At 31.9% G+C, this 16,584-nt stretch overlaps 1 protein-coding gene and 1 long non-coding RNA gene across 2 annotated transcripts; both read right to left on the bottom strand.

Moving 5' to 3' along the window:
* Positions 1–9,344: 9,344 nt before the first annotated feature.
* Positions 9,345–13,608, bottom strand: LOC134687707 (uncharacterized). Its single transcript, XM_063548165.1, has 5 exons — positions 12,995–13,608; positions 12,388–12,596; positions 11,609–11,815; positions 10,155–10,715; positions 9,345–9,557 (listed from the first exon to the last, which is right to left on the bottom strand). Exons 1-5 carry the CDS (start codon positions 13,380–13,382, stop codon positions 9,369–9,371), a joined length of 1,554 nt encoding a protein of 517 aa, XP_063404235.1. The 5' UTR covers positions 13,383–13,608; the 3' UTR covers positions 9,345–9,368.
* Positions 13,609–13,624: 16 nt separating this feature from the next.
* On the bottom strand, positions 13,625–16,352 carry LOC134686040 (uncharacterized). Its single transcript, XR_010101511.1, has 3 exons — positions 16,080–16,352; positions 14,886–14,981; positions 13,625–13,731 (listed from the first exon to the last, which is right to left on the bottom strand). It is a non-coding gene; the product is annotated as an uncharacterized LOC134686040 (long non-coding RNA).
* Positions 16,353–16,584: the final 232 nt, after the last annotated feature.

The raw sequence follows: 16,584 nt of genomic DNA, 5'->3' as shown, positions 1-16,584 counted from the left end.
TATATATAAAACCCGGTCTGTTAATTGGTCTGTTAACAGAGTTATGAATGGGAATACAAGTATAATGTTATTGCTATATATGGGGTGTTGTCGGATCAAATGGGTAGGCTCAAGACGAGTGGCTAAAATAAACGGAACAACACATGAACAATGAAACATGAAATATATGGAAACAACACATGAATAATGAATTAACAATTGAGACAATGGAAATTGAAAATTGATAAAAATGGTTTCAAAAAGTGTAATATTAAAGTAATATTAATTTCATCCAAGAATGGTCGCATATATCATGTGGATTCTGTTCCATTGTTGTGATGAATGACACCAACTTCAAATTGTCATCTTCATTGGTAACCAGTATATCAATCAGAGATTAACGTCGTAATGTTGCTAAACATCAGTAAGTAACATATATTGGGATGCTGAAATATAAAGAATGGAAAAAGAATAATGAGTAAAAAAAATAAAATGTAGGGAAAAGTGACATAACAATTTAAAGAATACAACAACATCCCCAATCCGGACCCTCATGGTATACACGAGAATCTGGATGGAGACGCAGAATATAGAATATAGAAATATAGATAAGGACAGTAGAAAGTGGTGGATTGCTAAAAAAAGAGATAAATAATAATTGATTAAAGGGGCACTAGCTACGAGATATAAAAAATATAAAATTTGATTTTTTTCTGTTCAATCAATAATGAAAGTGAAATAGTGAAATAACAATTCGCTTTTTGCAGCTAAAAAGGTTCAATTTTGGCAAATTACGCTAAGAAATATTGCTAATTAGTTATTCACTTGCAAGTGAATGAGTTGACCTCTTTAAATCCGTATTCATAGGAACTTCAGTTTAACCCCTAGCTAGAAATTGACAACGCATGCATTGAACGTGTACTGGTTATTTTTAAAAAGCCTGTTGAAAACGAATGTCAACAATGAAAGTGAAACTACGGTAAATCATTTGATTACTAATTTGATGCACATAAAATCATTTTTATACGGTTAAAACAATGAGAAACATCTATTTTTAATCTATAAAATCAAATCAAACAGACCTGTAAAAATCCAATTGCACGTGTTGGTTAATCTATTCATATCTTTATTTATGTTTACATCGCTTATATGGTCATCTGAGGTCAAATCGAAAGTTAATTAGATGGCTTCTGGACGAAAATACGCACGAAACGAACCTATATATTATCTTCCCCATGCTCTGTAAACCGTTATATTAGACTTTTGATAGTTTGGATAAATGTTTTACATTGTTATAAATCAATAAGCTGCAAAACTTGTTTCTCAATCCACTATACACAAATACGTTTAAACTAAACTAATGAATGAAATGAATTAAAACTTAAGATATCCAAATGTAGCTGACTTTGCTCCTTTCCATGTACTTCTTTAGAATAATTTGTAAACAACATATGAATAAGTAATAGAAGAAAAGAACCAATTGTTTAACGTCCAGTGACAAATAGCACGTGCATATGAGAACGACACCACGTTAAGTGTACCCGTGTTGTATTAAAAAGACACTTTCAGTCAGATTTTAGAACGTGCTACTTTGAACAGACACAAACATTAAGGCTGATAGAAAAAGTTAATAATAAATTCATGCATATTCCAGCGGCCAATTCATATACTAGTAACGCTATATTGAAGTGAGACACCCTTTAATAAAATGCAAAGAAAGTCAAAATAAAAATGCTCCTACTAGAGGGATACTGTTGCACTGTATTGACATTTTTATTTTACTCAAGATCATCTCATTCTGAACTTTTTCAATGGGAAAATAGAAAGGTAGCAAAACTATTGTCGTGGCTAAATAACTCTTAACTGACACAACTTTAATTGTCCAACCCATTAACAGACTTTATTCCAATAAGTATCACTAAAACGTGGTACCATTTACGTTATATTAAAATTAAGAAGTATTTACTAATGTCCATTTAATTTTTAGAACCAAAGTACTATTTTATGTCCTTCAAATGATATCTAATTTTTTTGTTTCGTCTCTTATTAAAAAAAAATGCTATGCGTTTTTATAAATACTACATACTTGCGCGACACCTTTTAGTTTTGCTGAAAACTGTGCAGACTATGAAATGTTTTTACAGGTGGAAAATGTTCTATGATAGATATCATTTTGTCAGACACTTTTGTTTTTTTTATTTGGTTCTCATAATATGCCAAAAATATGTATATTTAACAAAACCCGATTAACAGACCAACCGCCCATACAGCCGCATACTCAATATAGAATTAACCGACCAATCTCTCGGTTAGCCGAGTATCGGCCGTGCAAAACAAAAAAGAAAAAAAACTACTAACACATTGATATCAAATAACAGTATCAAGACCCGTTCTACATAAGTCAAAAGAGCTACATGTAACAATAGAATGATCATTTTCTCCCATAATAGTAAAGTTTTCTTGTGTTAACATTAAAACAAATTTCGAAGATTTATCATGTTTATCTAACTTTTTAAAAAAAGTTCTTACAAGTGCTAGAACTATGCTAAAAGAGTTCATTCCTCAAGCTATTATGTAGTGAGCATTCGGTTAACAAATGACGCTCATCCTCAACTTTATCAGCTGTACAATATAAACAGTAGCGCTCAGATCTTGCAATTCAATTTTTTGACAATCACCTGTACAATATAAACATTAGCGCTCAGATCTTGCAATACAATTTTTTGACAATCTGGCATTTTCAGTTCCTAATATAATGGGTGAGCACTGATTCTTGAAAATTGTTCTTCTTGAAAACAATCTTGAAATGAAAAATAACTGCCAAGTTTGCCTTTGTCGGTGTTCAGTGGTAGTTTTGGTTGTCGTTTGATACGATGCTTTTTGTCCGCAATTTGCTTTGTGTCCGCTTTTGCTTTTTGTCCGATAATTTTGCTTTTTGTCCGACACTTTTGCTTTTTGTCCGTTGCTTTTTGTCCGTTTTGCCTTTTGTCCGATAATTTTGCTTTTTGTCCGAAACTTTTGCTTTTTGTCCGTTGCTTTTTGTCCGTTTTGCTTTTTGTCCGCTGATTTTGCTTTATGTCCGATATAAAAAGGTGTATATTTTTGCATGTTTTATTTTGAACTTCGAAAAATCATCATTAGGGTATCTTATTTAAAAAGAAATATGCCTGATTACCTCGCCTACTAACCAAGATGACCAACATGACTGAAATAGAACATACGGGGTAAAATGAAAGTTTTGTCTATTATTTTGAAAACCATTAAAAAGAGAAAAAAAACTGACAACACCAGGATGTTGAGCTGTACCAATTGTCAAAACTGTCAGATGACGTTCAAAATTGGTTTCCATTCTTTAACTATAGTTCGCCCCAACCCAATATTATGGAACTTAAACGCAATACTTATTACCACACATCCCAGATCAAGTTTGAATTTTGATGGCGTCACTTTTGCTGCTCTAGAGTTTTGTAATGGAAAAAACTGCATAACTTTTTATATCCATACTTTATCTTCAGTTTGCCTTTAAAAAAATGGCATGAAGCTTGTATGCAATGAGTATACCACAAAACACAGGTCAAGTATGAACTTTGATGGCCTCACTTTTCCTCTTATGCCCTATATAAATGGGGGAAATACTGCCTTTATCGTTTGTGTTTCTTAACTTAATATAAAAAGAAGATGTGGTATTATTGCCAATGAGACAATTCTCCACATGAGACTGAATGACACAATTAACAACAATAGGTTCCCGTACGGCTTTTAACAATGAGCAAAGCCCATACCGCATAGTCAGCTATAAAAGGCCTCAAAATGACAATGTGAAACAAGTCAAACGAGAAAACTAACGGCCTCAAGCAAATTGTATGAAATTTATACACAATACTTCGGCGTTTTACGTTTCCGCAAATTGGCATTACTTTTCCGAAAAAAAAAAAGATGACGTTTCCGAAAAAAAAAGTTTACGTTTCCGCAAATAAATATCTGTCTTTTCCGGAAAAAAAGTAACTATTCCACAAAAAACAAATTATTAATTTTCCGCAAATAATTAAGGAATACCTGTTGATCGAAAGCAAAGCCATAATTAAAAAAAATAAAATTTATTAAGTTAAAGGTCATCAAAACATGCAAGAACAAATCATCATTAAAATGGATGAAAACGTATGTTCAAAAGTCGGCTCTTATTCGCTATATCTGGTCAGTTCTGGCAGAATATGTCTAGCTAACACGTCGTACAAAGTCCACAGTAGTACATTCACCGTTTACGATTTTTTTGTTTTTTGTTCAAGAAGGAAGTCCTTCTTCTCCTTTTCATATTTCCGAACGGGTACTTTTACAGTTAGAGTTCACATCTTTATGTTAGATGTAGTTTGCAGTTTCAACAACTCATCGACAGAGATAAAAATGTTAGGATGGCTAGCGTAACTCTACTCTTTCAGATGGGCATGAAAAGACTCGGCATCATTCGTTGTTGTCTTTTGGTTGGGGTCAGAATGTGATGCCCAAATGGTTGGTGGAAATATCGAATTGCTATCTTTATAAAACTCCAATATGTAATCCGCAAACTTCATGCATCTACCGTCAGATGGAGAATCGGCTATTAATTCAACAAAGCATGCTTAAATCATGTCATTGTAAGCCAAACCAAAGAAATGTGTTAGCCATTTACCAAAATCCTTACCAGAGTCAACTAGTTATATCTTATATATTGAAGAAATAAGATCAGAACCTTTTCTTTATTAAAAAGATTAGAATTAAATACTTATCTCATATAATTATATTCAAATATTTTTAATTTATCAGGTAAATTTCCAGAAAAGTAATAAATACAAATTGCGGAAACGTATACTTTAAATGTGCGGAAACGTAGTATTGGGACTTTGAAAAATTAGCGGAAATGCAATACTTATTACAACAGAAGTTATATCAAGTACAAATGTGGGTAGTGCACTTTTGTCGCTATCAAGTTATGTCCCCTTCTAAAGTAATATGCAAGAGGGGGCATTAGCTGTGTCCCATGGACTCATTTCCTATTTTTTTTATATATGATTAATAGCCTTAAAATGACCAACAGTTTTGCCTACTATCTTGAAAATTATAATAGATACAGAAAAAATTAACGGTGATCAGCAAGATCAGTTCTACAAACATGATCAAAATTGTTAATCGACTTCTTAATACAGATAATGTCCATTGATGATGATTTATTTTTTTTTTTTTTTTGAGGGGGGGGCGCGTTTTTTACCTTATATCTTAAGTCTACAATAAAGACAACATGAAGGCGACTACTTATTGGAGTTATTGCCCTTAAAATGAAGTGTCTTTTGCATCCTTGGATTGTAAATAACATGAAAACCTAAGGTCTAATTTTTAATCATTGTTACAAAATTCAACTGATAAATATTTTTACAAACGTAGATTTTATTTGATTTTTAATGTTTTTAAATTGGCATTTTTTGGGGACATAGTGCATTTTCTGAACTTTTGCTATCTTAAATTTTAGCAGGAAAAAAAACCGCACGGTGACCCTATTGTATCTAATGATATTCTCAAAGCATTTTCTTAAAGCTGTCTTCTCGCATTTTGTTTTCAATTCTATAATTTAGATAAGTTTCTGATCACATAAAGCTGTTTCCCCCGTACAATCCATACAAATACTGCTCTGGAGTACGTCTGTTATTATTCATTTTCCATTATTCAAAATTCAATAATGAATAATGAAAAAGTTCATTATTCACTATTCAACGTTTTTTTTCCATTCTCTGTAATTATCAAACAATGTCAATACTGGCTGGCCACACTACCTTTTCAAATTTCTTTAAACTTATTGTGTGTAGTCACACTACATTGCCATTAATATTTTCAATAAAAAAAAATCACCAAAATGATGGGTTGCTATGGAAACGGTGTTACCTATTTTTCATACAATGGCCTCCTGAGAAAAAACACAAAAACTGCAATTCTGACCAATTTAATTGACAAAATATAGTATAATATTTACAATACAGTGGAATATGCTGTTATTTATCTTAAACTACTGTATTTCAAGTTTCTTATCATATAAAAAAAATATTCATAAAAATAATTTTGCATAATTTAAAACGGCACTTTATATATACAAATTTTGGCATTTTACCAAATCAAGAAAATTCCCTTTGGGAGCCTATTTTGAATAGATTTTTTTTACCTTTGCACACTGATTTGAAATTAAACTAATGGTAATATACGTAGATGATATATAGTTGGATTTTAACCCCCCCAAAAAAATTGTGGGAAATTTCAAGACCTTTCTGTACATAAATCCTAAAAAATGACAAAAAATTGCAAAATATGCATATTTCCATGGAAAGGGTAGTTCATTTCAAATTGCAATATATTGTCTCTTGGCAAAATATTTCACTAAACAATCAACAAAAATAATGAGCCTCAGCCAAATTTTATAAAGGTTAATTAATTTTTCAGGTTTTCATTAAGAAACTTTTAAAGGGGGGGAAGGGGGGGGAGAAGGGGGTGCAAAACTTAAAAACTTGAAAATAGCATAATTCTCACATTTTTTGTTCAATTTAAATGAAAATTGAAGGAGACTTTTGTTTATAGTACTGAAACACTGTGTAAAGTTTTAAATTAAAGGTTTATCTGTTTTCCAGTTGTCATCTGGACCCTTCCAAAAAAGGGGGAGAGGGGGTCAGATGGCATAAACTTAAAAATAGCATAAATCATAAAACTTTTTGTTGGATTTAGATGAAAACTGAACTTGATCTGTTGTTTATAGGATTAAAACACTGTGTTAAGATTGTTACACATTTTTTGATTGGTTCTCAAGTTATCATCTGGATTCATCAGGGACTGACAAACATAACTTCAATTAAAGTTTGTCTTCGTCTAAAAACATGTCTCCTTCCGTTTAGTAGTTTCAGAGGTAAAGTAAGTTCAAAAGGGCATAACTTCAACAAATTTAGCTGATCAAAATTTCCTGTTCACATGCACAACTACATACCAAGTTTCATCATAAAATTCAGTTCTTTAGTTCAACAGGAGTTGCACTGATAAACTGTGTGAAGGAAAGACGAATAAGCCAAAACAATATGTCTCTCCATTAAATTTGTGGTAGTGGGGAGAAAAAATATATAAATTTTGGGGTTAATAGTTTTTTTTATCTTTCAGTGCCCTTTCCCTGCCCAAAAATCAATGAAAATGTCATGATCAAGGTTGTGTTTTTATGCACAGGTGTTATAAAAGGTATACTGAAAATTATAAAATTATTGGAATGTTTCTATTAATGGGAAAAATGTGAAAAATGTAAGAATCAGGTTTGCAATAACCTAAATTGGCATTGACATTTTTAGAGCCGATTTTCCTATACAAAAAAGTTTGTCACTGGTCAGAGATTTGCAATAATAAATACATTCATTACTTTTTGAATTTACAGTTAATATAAATATTAAAACAAACAAGTTTTTTAAAAAGACTTATAAAATACAGATATTTCACTGATAAACATCTTATTCTAAAATTATAGAGAACATTCTTTCAAAACCTTCCTTTTCAAAACAGAACATTTACTGTCTGCAGTTGCAGCTATTAAATCTGTTTCATCGATCTTCTTTTCTTTTTGCACAAGTCTTGAGAAATAGCTAGCTATTTGTTGTGAGGTTAGATATTGAGATCTAGTGAACCTGTTTTCTCCATTTTTTAAGACATATCGCATCTCCTCAGCTACTTTTGATGGGTCCTCTTTTCTTCCAGTTGTTTTCCCAATCATAAATTTTTCATGCAAGTAAGCCTTTTGGTCTAATGAAAAAATGGTTTTTGGTTTGTTCACTTTTAATGCCCATCCTTTGTTTAGTTTGTCAGTAGCAGCATTGTTGTTGTTGTCAGATTGTTTGGTAAATGACACTCCTAAATTCCCATCTTCCAACTTCTGAGCATATAAAACCTTTGTTCTATCTGCCAGGCTAAGTTTTTCTTCCTTCACATTACAGTTCCCCAACATGATGTGTTGATCTAGTGAAGATGAATGTTTAAAAGAACGTGTACATCCTTCCTCAGGACAAGTAAAGATTTTTGATATTGTCCGTCTCTTCTTAGGAACTGGCTCTGTAATTTTATTTTCATCATTACTCTCATTTTGTGTATCTTCATCTTCATTATCATCCTCCTCATCATCATCACCATCATCATCCTCTACAAAAACATTAATAGAAAATTAAGTGTTTTGTTATACTAAACAAAACATAGTTTTCATGGAAAGACATCATGCAAAATATATAAAAAAATCCATCATAATATAACATAAAAGTTGTCTATACATGACCTTGTAAGTGTTGTGCCATTAAATAGTTGTGAAGGTGTGAGCTTTTGTTCCATGTTGAAGGCCTAACTTTATTACAAAAACAATAATAAAAACACTTTTTATTTGTTGTTTTTTTTGTCATGTATGTACAAGGATTCTGTATCATGAATTTATATGTTAAATCTTTTTTATTGTATCTTTTGAAATAATTTCACAAAGAAACACATATAATTGTTACATATACACAGTTTTTTCAATAAAACATAACTACCTCTGTCAACAACTACTGAAACCACGGTAGCAAACTGGGTATACGACCAATCATGATGATCAATAATGCTGTTCCATGATATCAACTTTCCTAAAAATGTAAAATATAAGCAAATAAATTATTTTATATAAATCAATCAAGAGGGATTTTGTATGGATGCTAATATCAATATACTGAAGTACATATAGCTCAGGTGGTCGTGTGGTCAAGCAGGACAGCTACAGTGCAGGGGATTTGGAGTCACGATATCTCAGTAGTATGGGTTCAAATCCCAGCGAGGGAAGAACAAAAAAATTCTGAAAGCAAATTTACAGATCTAATATTGTTGGGTTGATTTTTAGGACTGTCAATTACAACAGAATATTGTATGAAACATGAAGATTCATGTATAGAGCAAAATTTCTTTAGTTGTGAATTTATAACAGATAAATGCTGAAGGTCAAATGACATAACCCCTAGGGTTTTTTTTTTTAACTGGTCACCTGTAGTATCAAAAATAGACATTATTTCTTCCCTTTATTATCTATGCAAACCATTTTAGTTATGATTTTGTCAATTTGGTTAGGAGATATCACATTGTGTAACAAGATAGAGGTACCATTATTGATTAACAAAATAACGTTATGAGAGGCAACATATTGTTGTTCACTTAAACTATTTATCTAGAAACAATTATGTGGGTAGCAGAAATTGATACAGTTGAAAATCATAATAGAAGGAAACTTTCTTCCATTCTCTGGAGTAATGAAATATTCTTGAGAAATGTTAACATTGATATCCAAAGTGAATAAAATGGCTCTTCAAGCTACAGTTGAGCTGATAAGTAAATCATAAAATTATATTACCTTGACCAATATCATAAGCTCTCCAAACTTGCAATCCATTATCAGTAAACTTAAAATTATGGAGCATAGAAATCAATGGAATACTTCTAAGTGAGACCTTATCATCATCAGCATTAATAACAGGACTTATCACTTTCACCATGTACTGGCCTCTTTGTTGCGAATCAATTGCCTGAAAAAAATTAATAAAAGAAATAAAATTTCGCGAAAAGAAGTTATCTTCTTTGGTCCCTACACTAGGTGACATCATATGTATGCTTCAAAGGTCAAACATAAACACCAGGCGTTTTCTGGCTTCTGTGCAGCTTCAGAATGTAATAAAATTTATAAACAGAAGATTTTTAGGTGCAACATGTGAGGTTTTTTTTTGCTTATTATAGTAGAAATTACATGTCAAAACATTCAGCAATTCAAAATGTCGGCTTTCTAAGTAACAGACAAGGAGATAGAGAATTTTACGCTAACTGTCATCCAATCAGATCCATTGATACAAAATAATTGCATTAGAATTTGGCATGCACTTGATAGGTTAAATACATTTTGAGTGAATTTTACAAGTCCAAGGACAATAACTCTGCAAAAAAAATCATCAGACTGTAACTTTTCATGGTTATACTATATACCAAATATCAAACCAATATCTTCAAGCATGAAACGTGTGGAAAGCTGATTTGCTGGACTGACAGACCTCATTCAAGCTTTCTAGGGTTATACTTTGACTTTAATTGCATATCAAATATTCTTAAACTCATTACTATAATTAACATACCAGTTTCATTTGGTGTGCAGTTGTCACATTATTGCCCTCGTTTACATATCTTTTTATAGCCGACTTGATATGGGATGCCTTCCTGTCACATGCGCCCTTCCCATCCTGAGCCTCACAAAAATTGTAGGATTTTATTTTCTTGTCTAGCTCTTGATGTAAAGTGGCAATGGTCAATGTACTTTTGTAGCAACCGGCATTATCTGACCATATGTTGACCTTTTTGACAGATGGAATTTGAACCACATCGACCAGAATAGCTCCAGTTGTAGCTGCATCTTGAGGGGTTGGTTGTTCAAATATATGCACATGTGTAAGAAATTTCACTCTTCCCTCTGATTTTAACATAGTAACAGTGATGTGCCAATTAATGCCTCTCTTTCCAAACCAATCTGTCTGGCCCTCTCTAAACTTTCGCGGTAAAAATTTCATGGCCCAGTCAGCTACCATGAAAGCCTCATTTTCCCCAAGACAGTTCACAACAGCTTGTCTTGCCTTTTCTTGAATTTTTGATCGAAGGATATGACTCTTCCATTCATAGATATCAGCTATTGCTTTTTCAACCTAAAATAAAAACAATAAATTTGTAAATTTATAAGAACAAAATACAATAACACTTGTGCTTATGTTCAAGTTCATATTCACCTCATTCTCACAATTATATCTAGAATTTACACTAGAGGCTCTAAAGAGCCTGTCGCTCATCCTTGGCCTGTGTGCAAGTAGCATATTAAACAAAGGACACATAATATAGAGGAGAATAGAAATGTAGAATTCATGATCAAATTTTGTTTTGGTGATGATAATAACAAAAAAATGCAAAATTTTCTTAAAATTACCAATTCAACTGGTTGCCTGATTTGTCTAAAAATTTCAGGGCGGTTAGATCTTTACTTAATGAATAATTTTACTAATATCAAATTTGCTCTAAATGCTTTGGTCTCAGATATATACTAGTCAAAAACTGCATTTTACACCTATGTACTTTTTTTTGCCAAGTTGGTCAGCTTGGTTGGTGGGCTGGGTCATTGGACACAATTTTTATACTAGATACCCAATGATGATTGTGACCAAGTGTGATTTAATTTGGCTCAGTAGTTTTGGAACAGATTTTTGTAAACATTTGCGAACCACGGACACAGGACGCCAAATAATGAAAAAAGCTCACTTGGTCCTTTAGGCCAGGTGATCTAAAAACCAGAGAAATGTGAAATGTAGGTCAAATTTACATGTTTTGGAAGGATGGTCTCATGCGGTGCTGCATCTCCTATACCAAGTCGCATACATGTAAATTTTTTTATATTTAGTACTTGAGAAAAGATTGGATCTATCTACACTAAAACCAAAAACTATCATGAGGAATAAAATTTGATAAGATGTTGTCTCACATCTGTATTAGTCACACAGTAACTTAGTAATGAAGAAGAACATAACATTTTACCAGAATTTAAAAATACCTTAAAGAGCACAGCTTCAGGATTATCCCAGTGTCTTTCAATTGCACTCTTTGAAATAAAAGATAGTGTTTCATCAACAAAACTACACTGTTGGCATTCATCAGTATGCGAATGGTTATCACATTTTTGGCAGAAGGGTCCTTTTTCTTCACTCAAAGCATACGAACAACAATGGTCTGCTATGGATGATGATGTATTTACATGTAGCTGAAAAAAAAATTAGTTGATTCAATCTTTGGATTGGCTTCTGAAAAGATATATATATATATATACTCTTTCTCTCTATATATATAAATATAAAGAATAATATAAAAAAGAAGATGTGGTATGATTGCCAATGAGACAACTATCCACAAAAGACCAAAATGACACAAACATTAACAATTATAGGTCACCATACAGCCTTCAACAATGAGCAAAGCCCATACCTCATATAGTCAGCTATAAAAGACCCTGATAATGGTTGCTTTGAAAGTCATATTCCTATACACCCCCAAAAACTTTGTATTGAGGGGGAGGGGAACAAAAGTACTATATCAGACCTTTTTTGGCCCTTTCTTTTAGAAACATGTGGCACCAGAATCCCAAATTAAAAAAATAACCAAAGTAATATGCCAATAAAATATGTAAACATTTCATAAGGCTCTATTAATATCCCAAATTAGACACAAAACCATAATTTTTATGGATGGATAACAGACCCATAACCTTATAACAATGTACAACCACAAAATATTTTGAAGTCGTATGAAAAAGGGAATATAAAAACTAATAAAAACCTTATAATCTGTTTTTAGGTAATGCTTTGCTACCACCAAATTATCCAGTGTTTTCTTCTTTTCATCCAAGGTTAAATCTAACTGTTCTACAGTTTCTGTGAGATCTGTAAATGCTCGACTTCCCTCAGAAATATAGTAGTCAAGACCCTCCATAGACTGTCTGACTGAAGCACTGCAGTCGGTCAAAATCTTGTACATAGTACTTGTGCCTGCAAATGGAATTAAAATAGTTTAAGAAGAAAAAAAAGAACACCAATCTTTGACAATATTTCACATGAAGTGTATGTATGTAATGAACATAAATATGAAATGAAGCCTGCTTTGTACTAGTCGGACAAGCTGAACCCGATCTTTAACTTAATGCTACCACACAAGGTAACAGTCTACAGGAAGACATGCCACCCCAAGGTGAGCATGCTACAACCAAAAAGGGCGGTTAAAAATAAAATGTTTTTGGACATTTAATATTTTAAGGTAATCCAATGAAATGGGATTAGCCAGAAAACCTTAAATTTTGTTAACAAAATGGCTGACGTCATCAGCAAACATACTAAATTCATAAAATCAAACTGTTAATGCAGAATTGTAATCCAAATGAAATAAATACCTAAACGCTGAATGTTTTCATCCTCACAGAGCTGTGTATACTGCCTGATGATTGTTGCAGGGGCAATACTTCTGATTACATTTGGTGTTTGAATGAGTTCTCCAGTTGAAAGCTGTAATGTTTTTTCTCCAATTGGTAAATCTTTGATCAAGTGGTTTGAAGTAATGAAGTCTAAAAAATGGTCAAGCTGTCCATCATTTATTTTAGAACGAGGAATCTTTGATGATTGTGCAGGAACACCTAAACCAATATTTTGTGCATGTTTCTTAGCAGAATAAAACTTGTAGTGAGATAATCCTGGAATACTGGCACTGACTTCTGCAAAACTGTAATCATTTGTTGCTATTGATAATAACTGTCTCCTCAACGTTGAGGTGTTTGCAACCATGTATGAGCTGACAATAGCATCCAACAAAGAGCTTGTGGTTTTATTTTTGTCATTTTCTTGCTCTCCAAAAAGAGAATGTTTGATGAACTCAGAATCATCAGGACAAATAGTGTTCAGTAGAGCAGTTATACAAGTATTAGCTTTTGATAAATATCTTCTTTTTGTTCTCTCACTTGACTTCTCTAAAGATTCAGTTAGACACTTTACAGGGCTTATGTCACATGTTTCCAAGTCTATCAATTCTGATAACAGATGCTTCTGTACCCTGACTATCAGTATTGCAGCAACTTTCAGTTTCAAAATAACTGGTTGTTTCCTGACTTGATGATGTGGAAGCATGTACAGCAAACTGAAAATAAATGTTATTTTAAAAATATAAATAAAAATTCACAAATAAATGTGTGCCTTTGATTAATACAGACAAAATAATTTTAATGCTATATTTATTTAACATGTCATGTGTTTAATGGGATTTGAAAAATTACTGCTGAAATAACAAATGCATGCTTTTCTTACTATGAAGCTTGTATATAAATTGAAAGTCAATTAATTAAAAAATAAAAAAGCTAGAATGTTTACAAATGAAATTCATTTAAAAAAAAATAATCAAAGGGCAATAACCCCTATAAAATAGGATTTTCCCAAATTTTAACTTGGCCAAGAGATTTTCACGTTAACGCTTGTTTGTAAGTTTGAAGTCAATCAGTTAAGAAATAAAAATTCTTGAGCGCTTACAAATTCAGGCAAACAGAACCCACATTTACATATATCCTCTACATTGCACAATAATTTAATTTTGGATGTAACGTGTCTTCTGATTGGCTGGCGTAATTTTGTTATGAGCCTATAGACATAATTTAGTCATGTGACCGTGACGTCATCAACATTTTTTCATGGTTTTCAAGGTTTAAAATGGAATCTGAATGGAATTTAGAATTAAATTATAAGAAATGACTGTAATATTTTTTTCTGTCTATTCAAATAACAGAAAAATTTGGTGCACACTGTTAAATAACCTGCTACGCGTGTTATTCAGTGTGCACCAAATTTTTTATGTTATTTCTTCAAAGACAGAAAAAATATTACAGTCATTCCTTAAATGTGCCGGGAACAAAAGTCAGATTGAATAAACAGCTTTACGATCAGAGTGATCTCAAATGAACCAAATTATCAAATATGCAGTTAGTACATTGAAAGTTCTTGAAATCTTTTAGTCTTTAGCCATGACGAAAAGGAGATGCTTCATCTTGTTGTATAGGGCTAAGATGTGGTCTGTGGTCTCGTTATGTAGCAAAATAAATTCAGAGTAACATTCAACATATAGACAAATTTTTATATAACTTCCTATTCAATAGAATCAATTCAAACATCATTAATCGAAAACATGATGTCATTCCGTTAACGTTGACCCAACCAGCAAATGGCTGTGAGTGGGCCTACTTTATTGTATCTAGCTTTAATACTGCAAATTTTTATATAAATGAAATTTTCAATGATACTTACATTATATCCACTATTAAGTCGATTAGGTCTGAGATTATACTGTTCTTCATATTGATAGCTACATGTATCACCAAGGTTGTCACTGTTCATCAAACACTGCATAAAAAAAATGTTTACTTATATCAGATGATAACTGAGTCTTTAAAAACATAAACCACAGTAAGCTTATCCATTAACAGGCTATCAGGACTCTGTTTATTTTACGTTTGTTTTTGTTCCATCATATGTCATGTATGAGTTCAACCCTTATGTGCAAATTCAACAAAAAATTTGATGAGTTTATTTGTACTGAAAAAATGGGATAACACAATTTTGCATAATGATATATATATGCAATATATACATGTATATATGACTTGAGGTTTTAAAGTACTGAATGAACCCACATATTCAATAATAATAATGTTAATTTTCTGCCCTTGCTTATTGCACTAATATTGATTGTAATTTGTACATAGTTCAAGTTTTCAATAAAACTATGAACTGTAGAAGAAATTAATACTACATGTACTATGCACTTTAAAATAACAGACACATAAACTAGAAGTATCATTTTTTCTCTCTCAATATATATATAAAAAATGGTGAAGTATACTGAATGTCAATAGAAACACAACACCTACATGTACATGTATTTTGCATTGAATAAAAATTCACTGTCAGATCTTTTAACAAAATTCGTCTGTATCTGTCATTTTTCTCAGTTCAAAATTGATAGAAAAATTAACCCAATCAAATTTTTGTTTAACTTTAATTTAATATTCAACAAATATTTTAATATCTTTTTAATAAAAATAAATTGGGAGAATCATTATAAATTATTTTGGTATTCAGACTTTCAGTGCTAGGGGTAAACTATTTTAATGTATCATGATGTTTGATATACCCCTTTATATGACATGTATGACAGTCGGATCTGCGCCTGCTTTGTAGGTTTTTATGGGGAGGGGGTAAACTTCTGCAAATTTTGTATATCTAAGATCAATTTTTACATATATATCCCTATTGTTCAATCAATTTTGCCCAAATCAAGTTAATAGGGGGGTGGGGGTCAGTGAAAAAAACACTATGTGAATTAAGTTTTTTATCCTACATTGAACTTTTGATGTTATCCCCAAGCTGGTTAATAAATATAAATAACAAATTATGATACTAAATTATAAAAAAAGAAATCATTTTAATTATTGTACTTACGAGTTCCAACTGGAACTATGATTCCTGTTCTAGCATGAATCTCTTTCACTTTTTCCAAAGATACATTTCTGTCTGCCTTTACCCCATACCATCCTCCATATATTTTGTTGTCTTTGTTGTGAGAGGAAATTATATCAGGTATCCCACATATCTTTGATTTGCAACCTGCTTTGTTTTTATTCAAAAACCTGTGAAAATGTTCACTACACACTTGAAACTTCTGTGTAATATCACTTGGCAGTAGACCAGCCTCAGTAAGAACAATGGACTGTAATTCTGATGACAAAGAAGTCAGTGGGGAATTTTCACCTACACATTCACATATCTGTGAGCTTTTAAAGCTACAGAAGGACATGGTTATTTACAGACCATAACTATTGTTTTAACACTGACTGTTCACTGATATCGTCTGCAAAGTTTCTCCCATTTGTGTATACTTCCTGTGTACATGTGTGCTTTAGACCAGAAGAGTTCTACCAGGGGAGATAACTCTATATTATCAATA

This window comes from Mytilus trossulus, chromosome 10 (assembly GCF_036588685.1).
Source record: "Mytilus trossulus isolate FHL-02 chromosome 10, PNRI_Mtr1.1.1.hap1, whole genome shotgun sequence".
Lineage (NCBI taxonomy): Eukaryota > Metazoa > Mollusca > Bivalvia > Mytilida > Mytilidae > Mytilus > Mytilus trossulus.
The sequence above is the reverse complement of the archived record's forward strand: the minus strand, read 5'-3'. Positions and strand labels throughout refer to the sequence as shown.

Bases quoted from the DNA above. Each gene is read 5' to 3' on its own strand.
- LOC134687707 (XM_063548165.1), bottom strand. From the start codon at position 13,382: ATGGTTGCAAACACCTCAACGTTGAGGAGACAGTTATTATCAATAGCA. The intron at 12,597-12,994 runs GTATTTATTTCA...TTCCATTTGCAG, and splicing joins TGAAAACATTCAGCGTTTAG to GCACAAGTACTATGTACAAG. The intron at 11,816-12,387 runs GTTTTTATTAGT...TTTTTTTTTCAG, and splicing joins ACCTAAAAACAGATTATAAG to CTACATGTAAATACATCATC.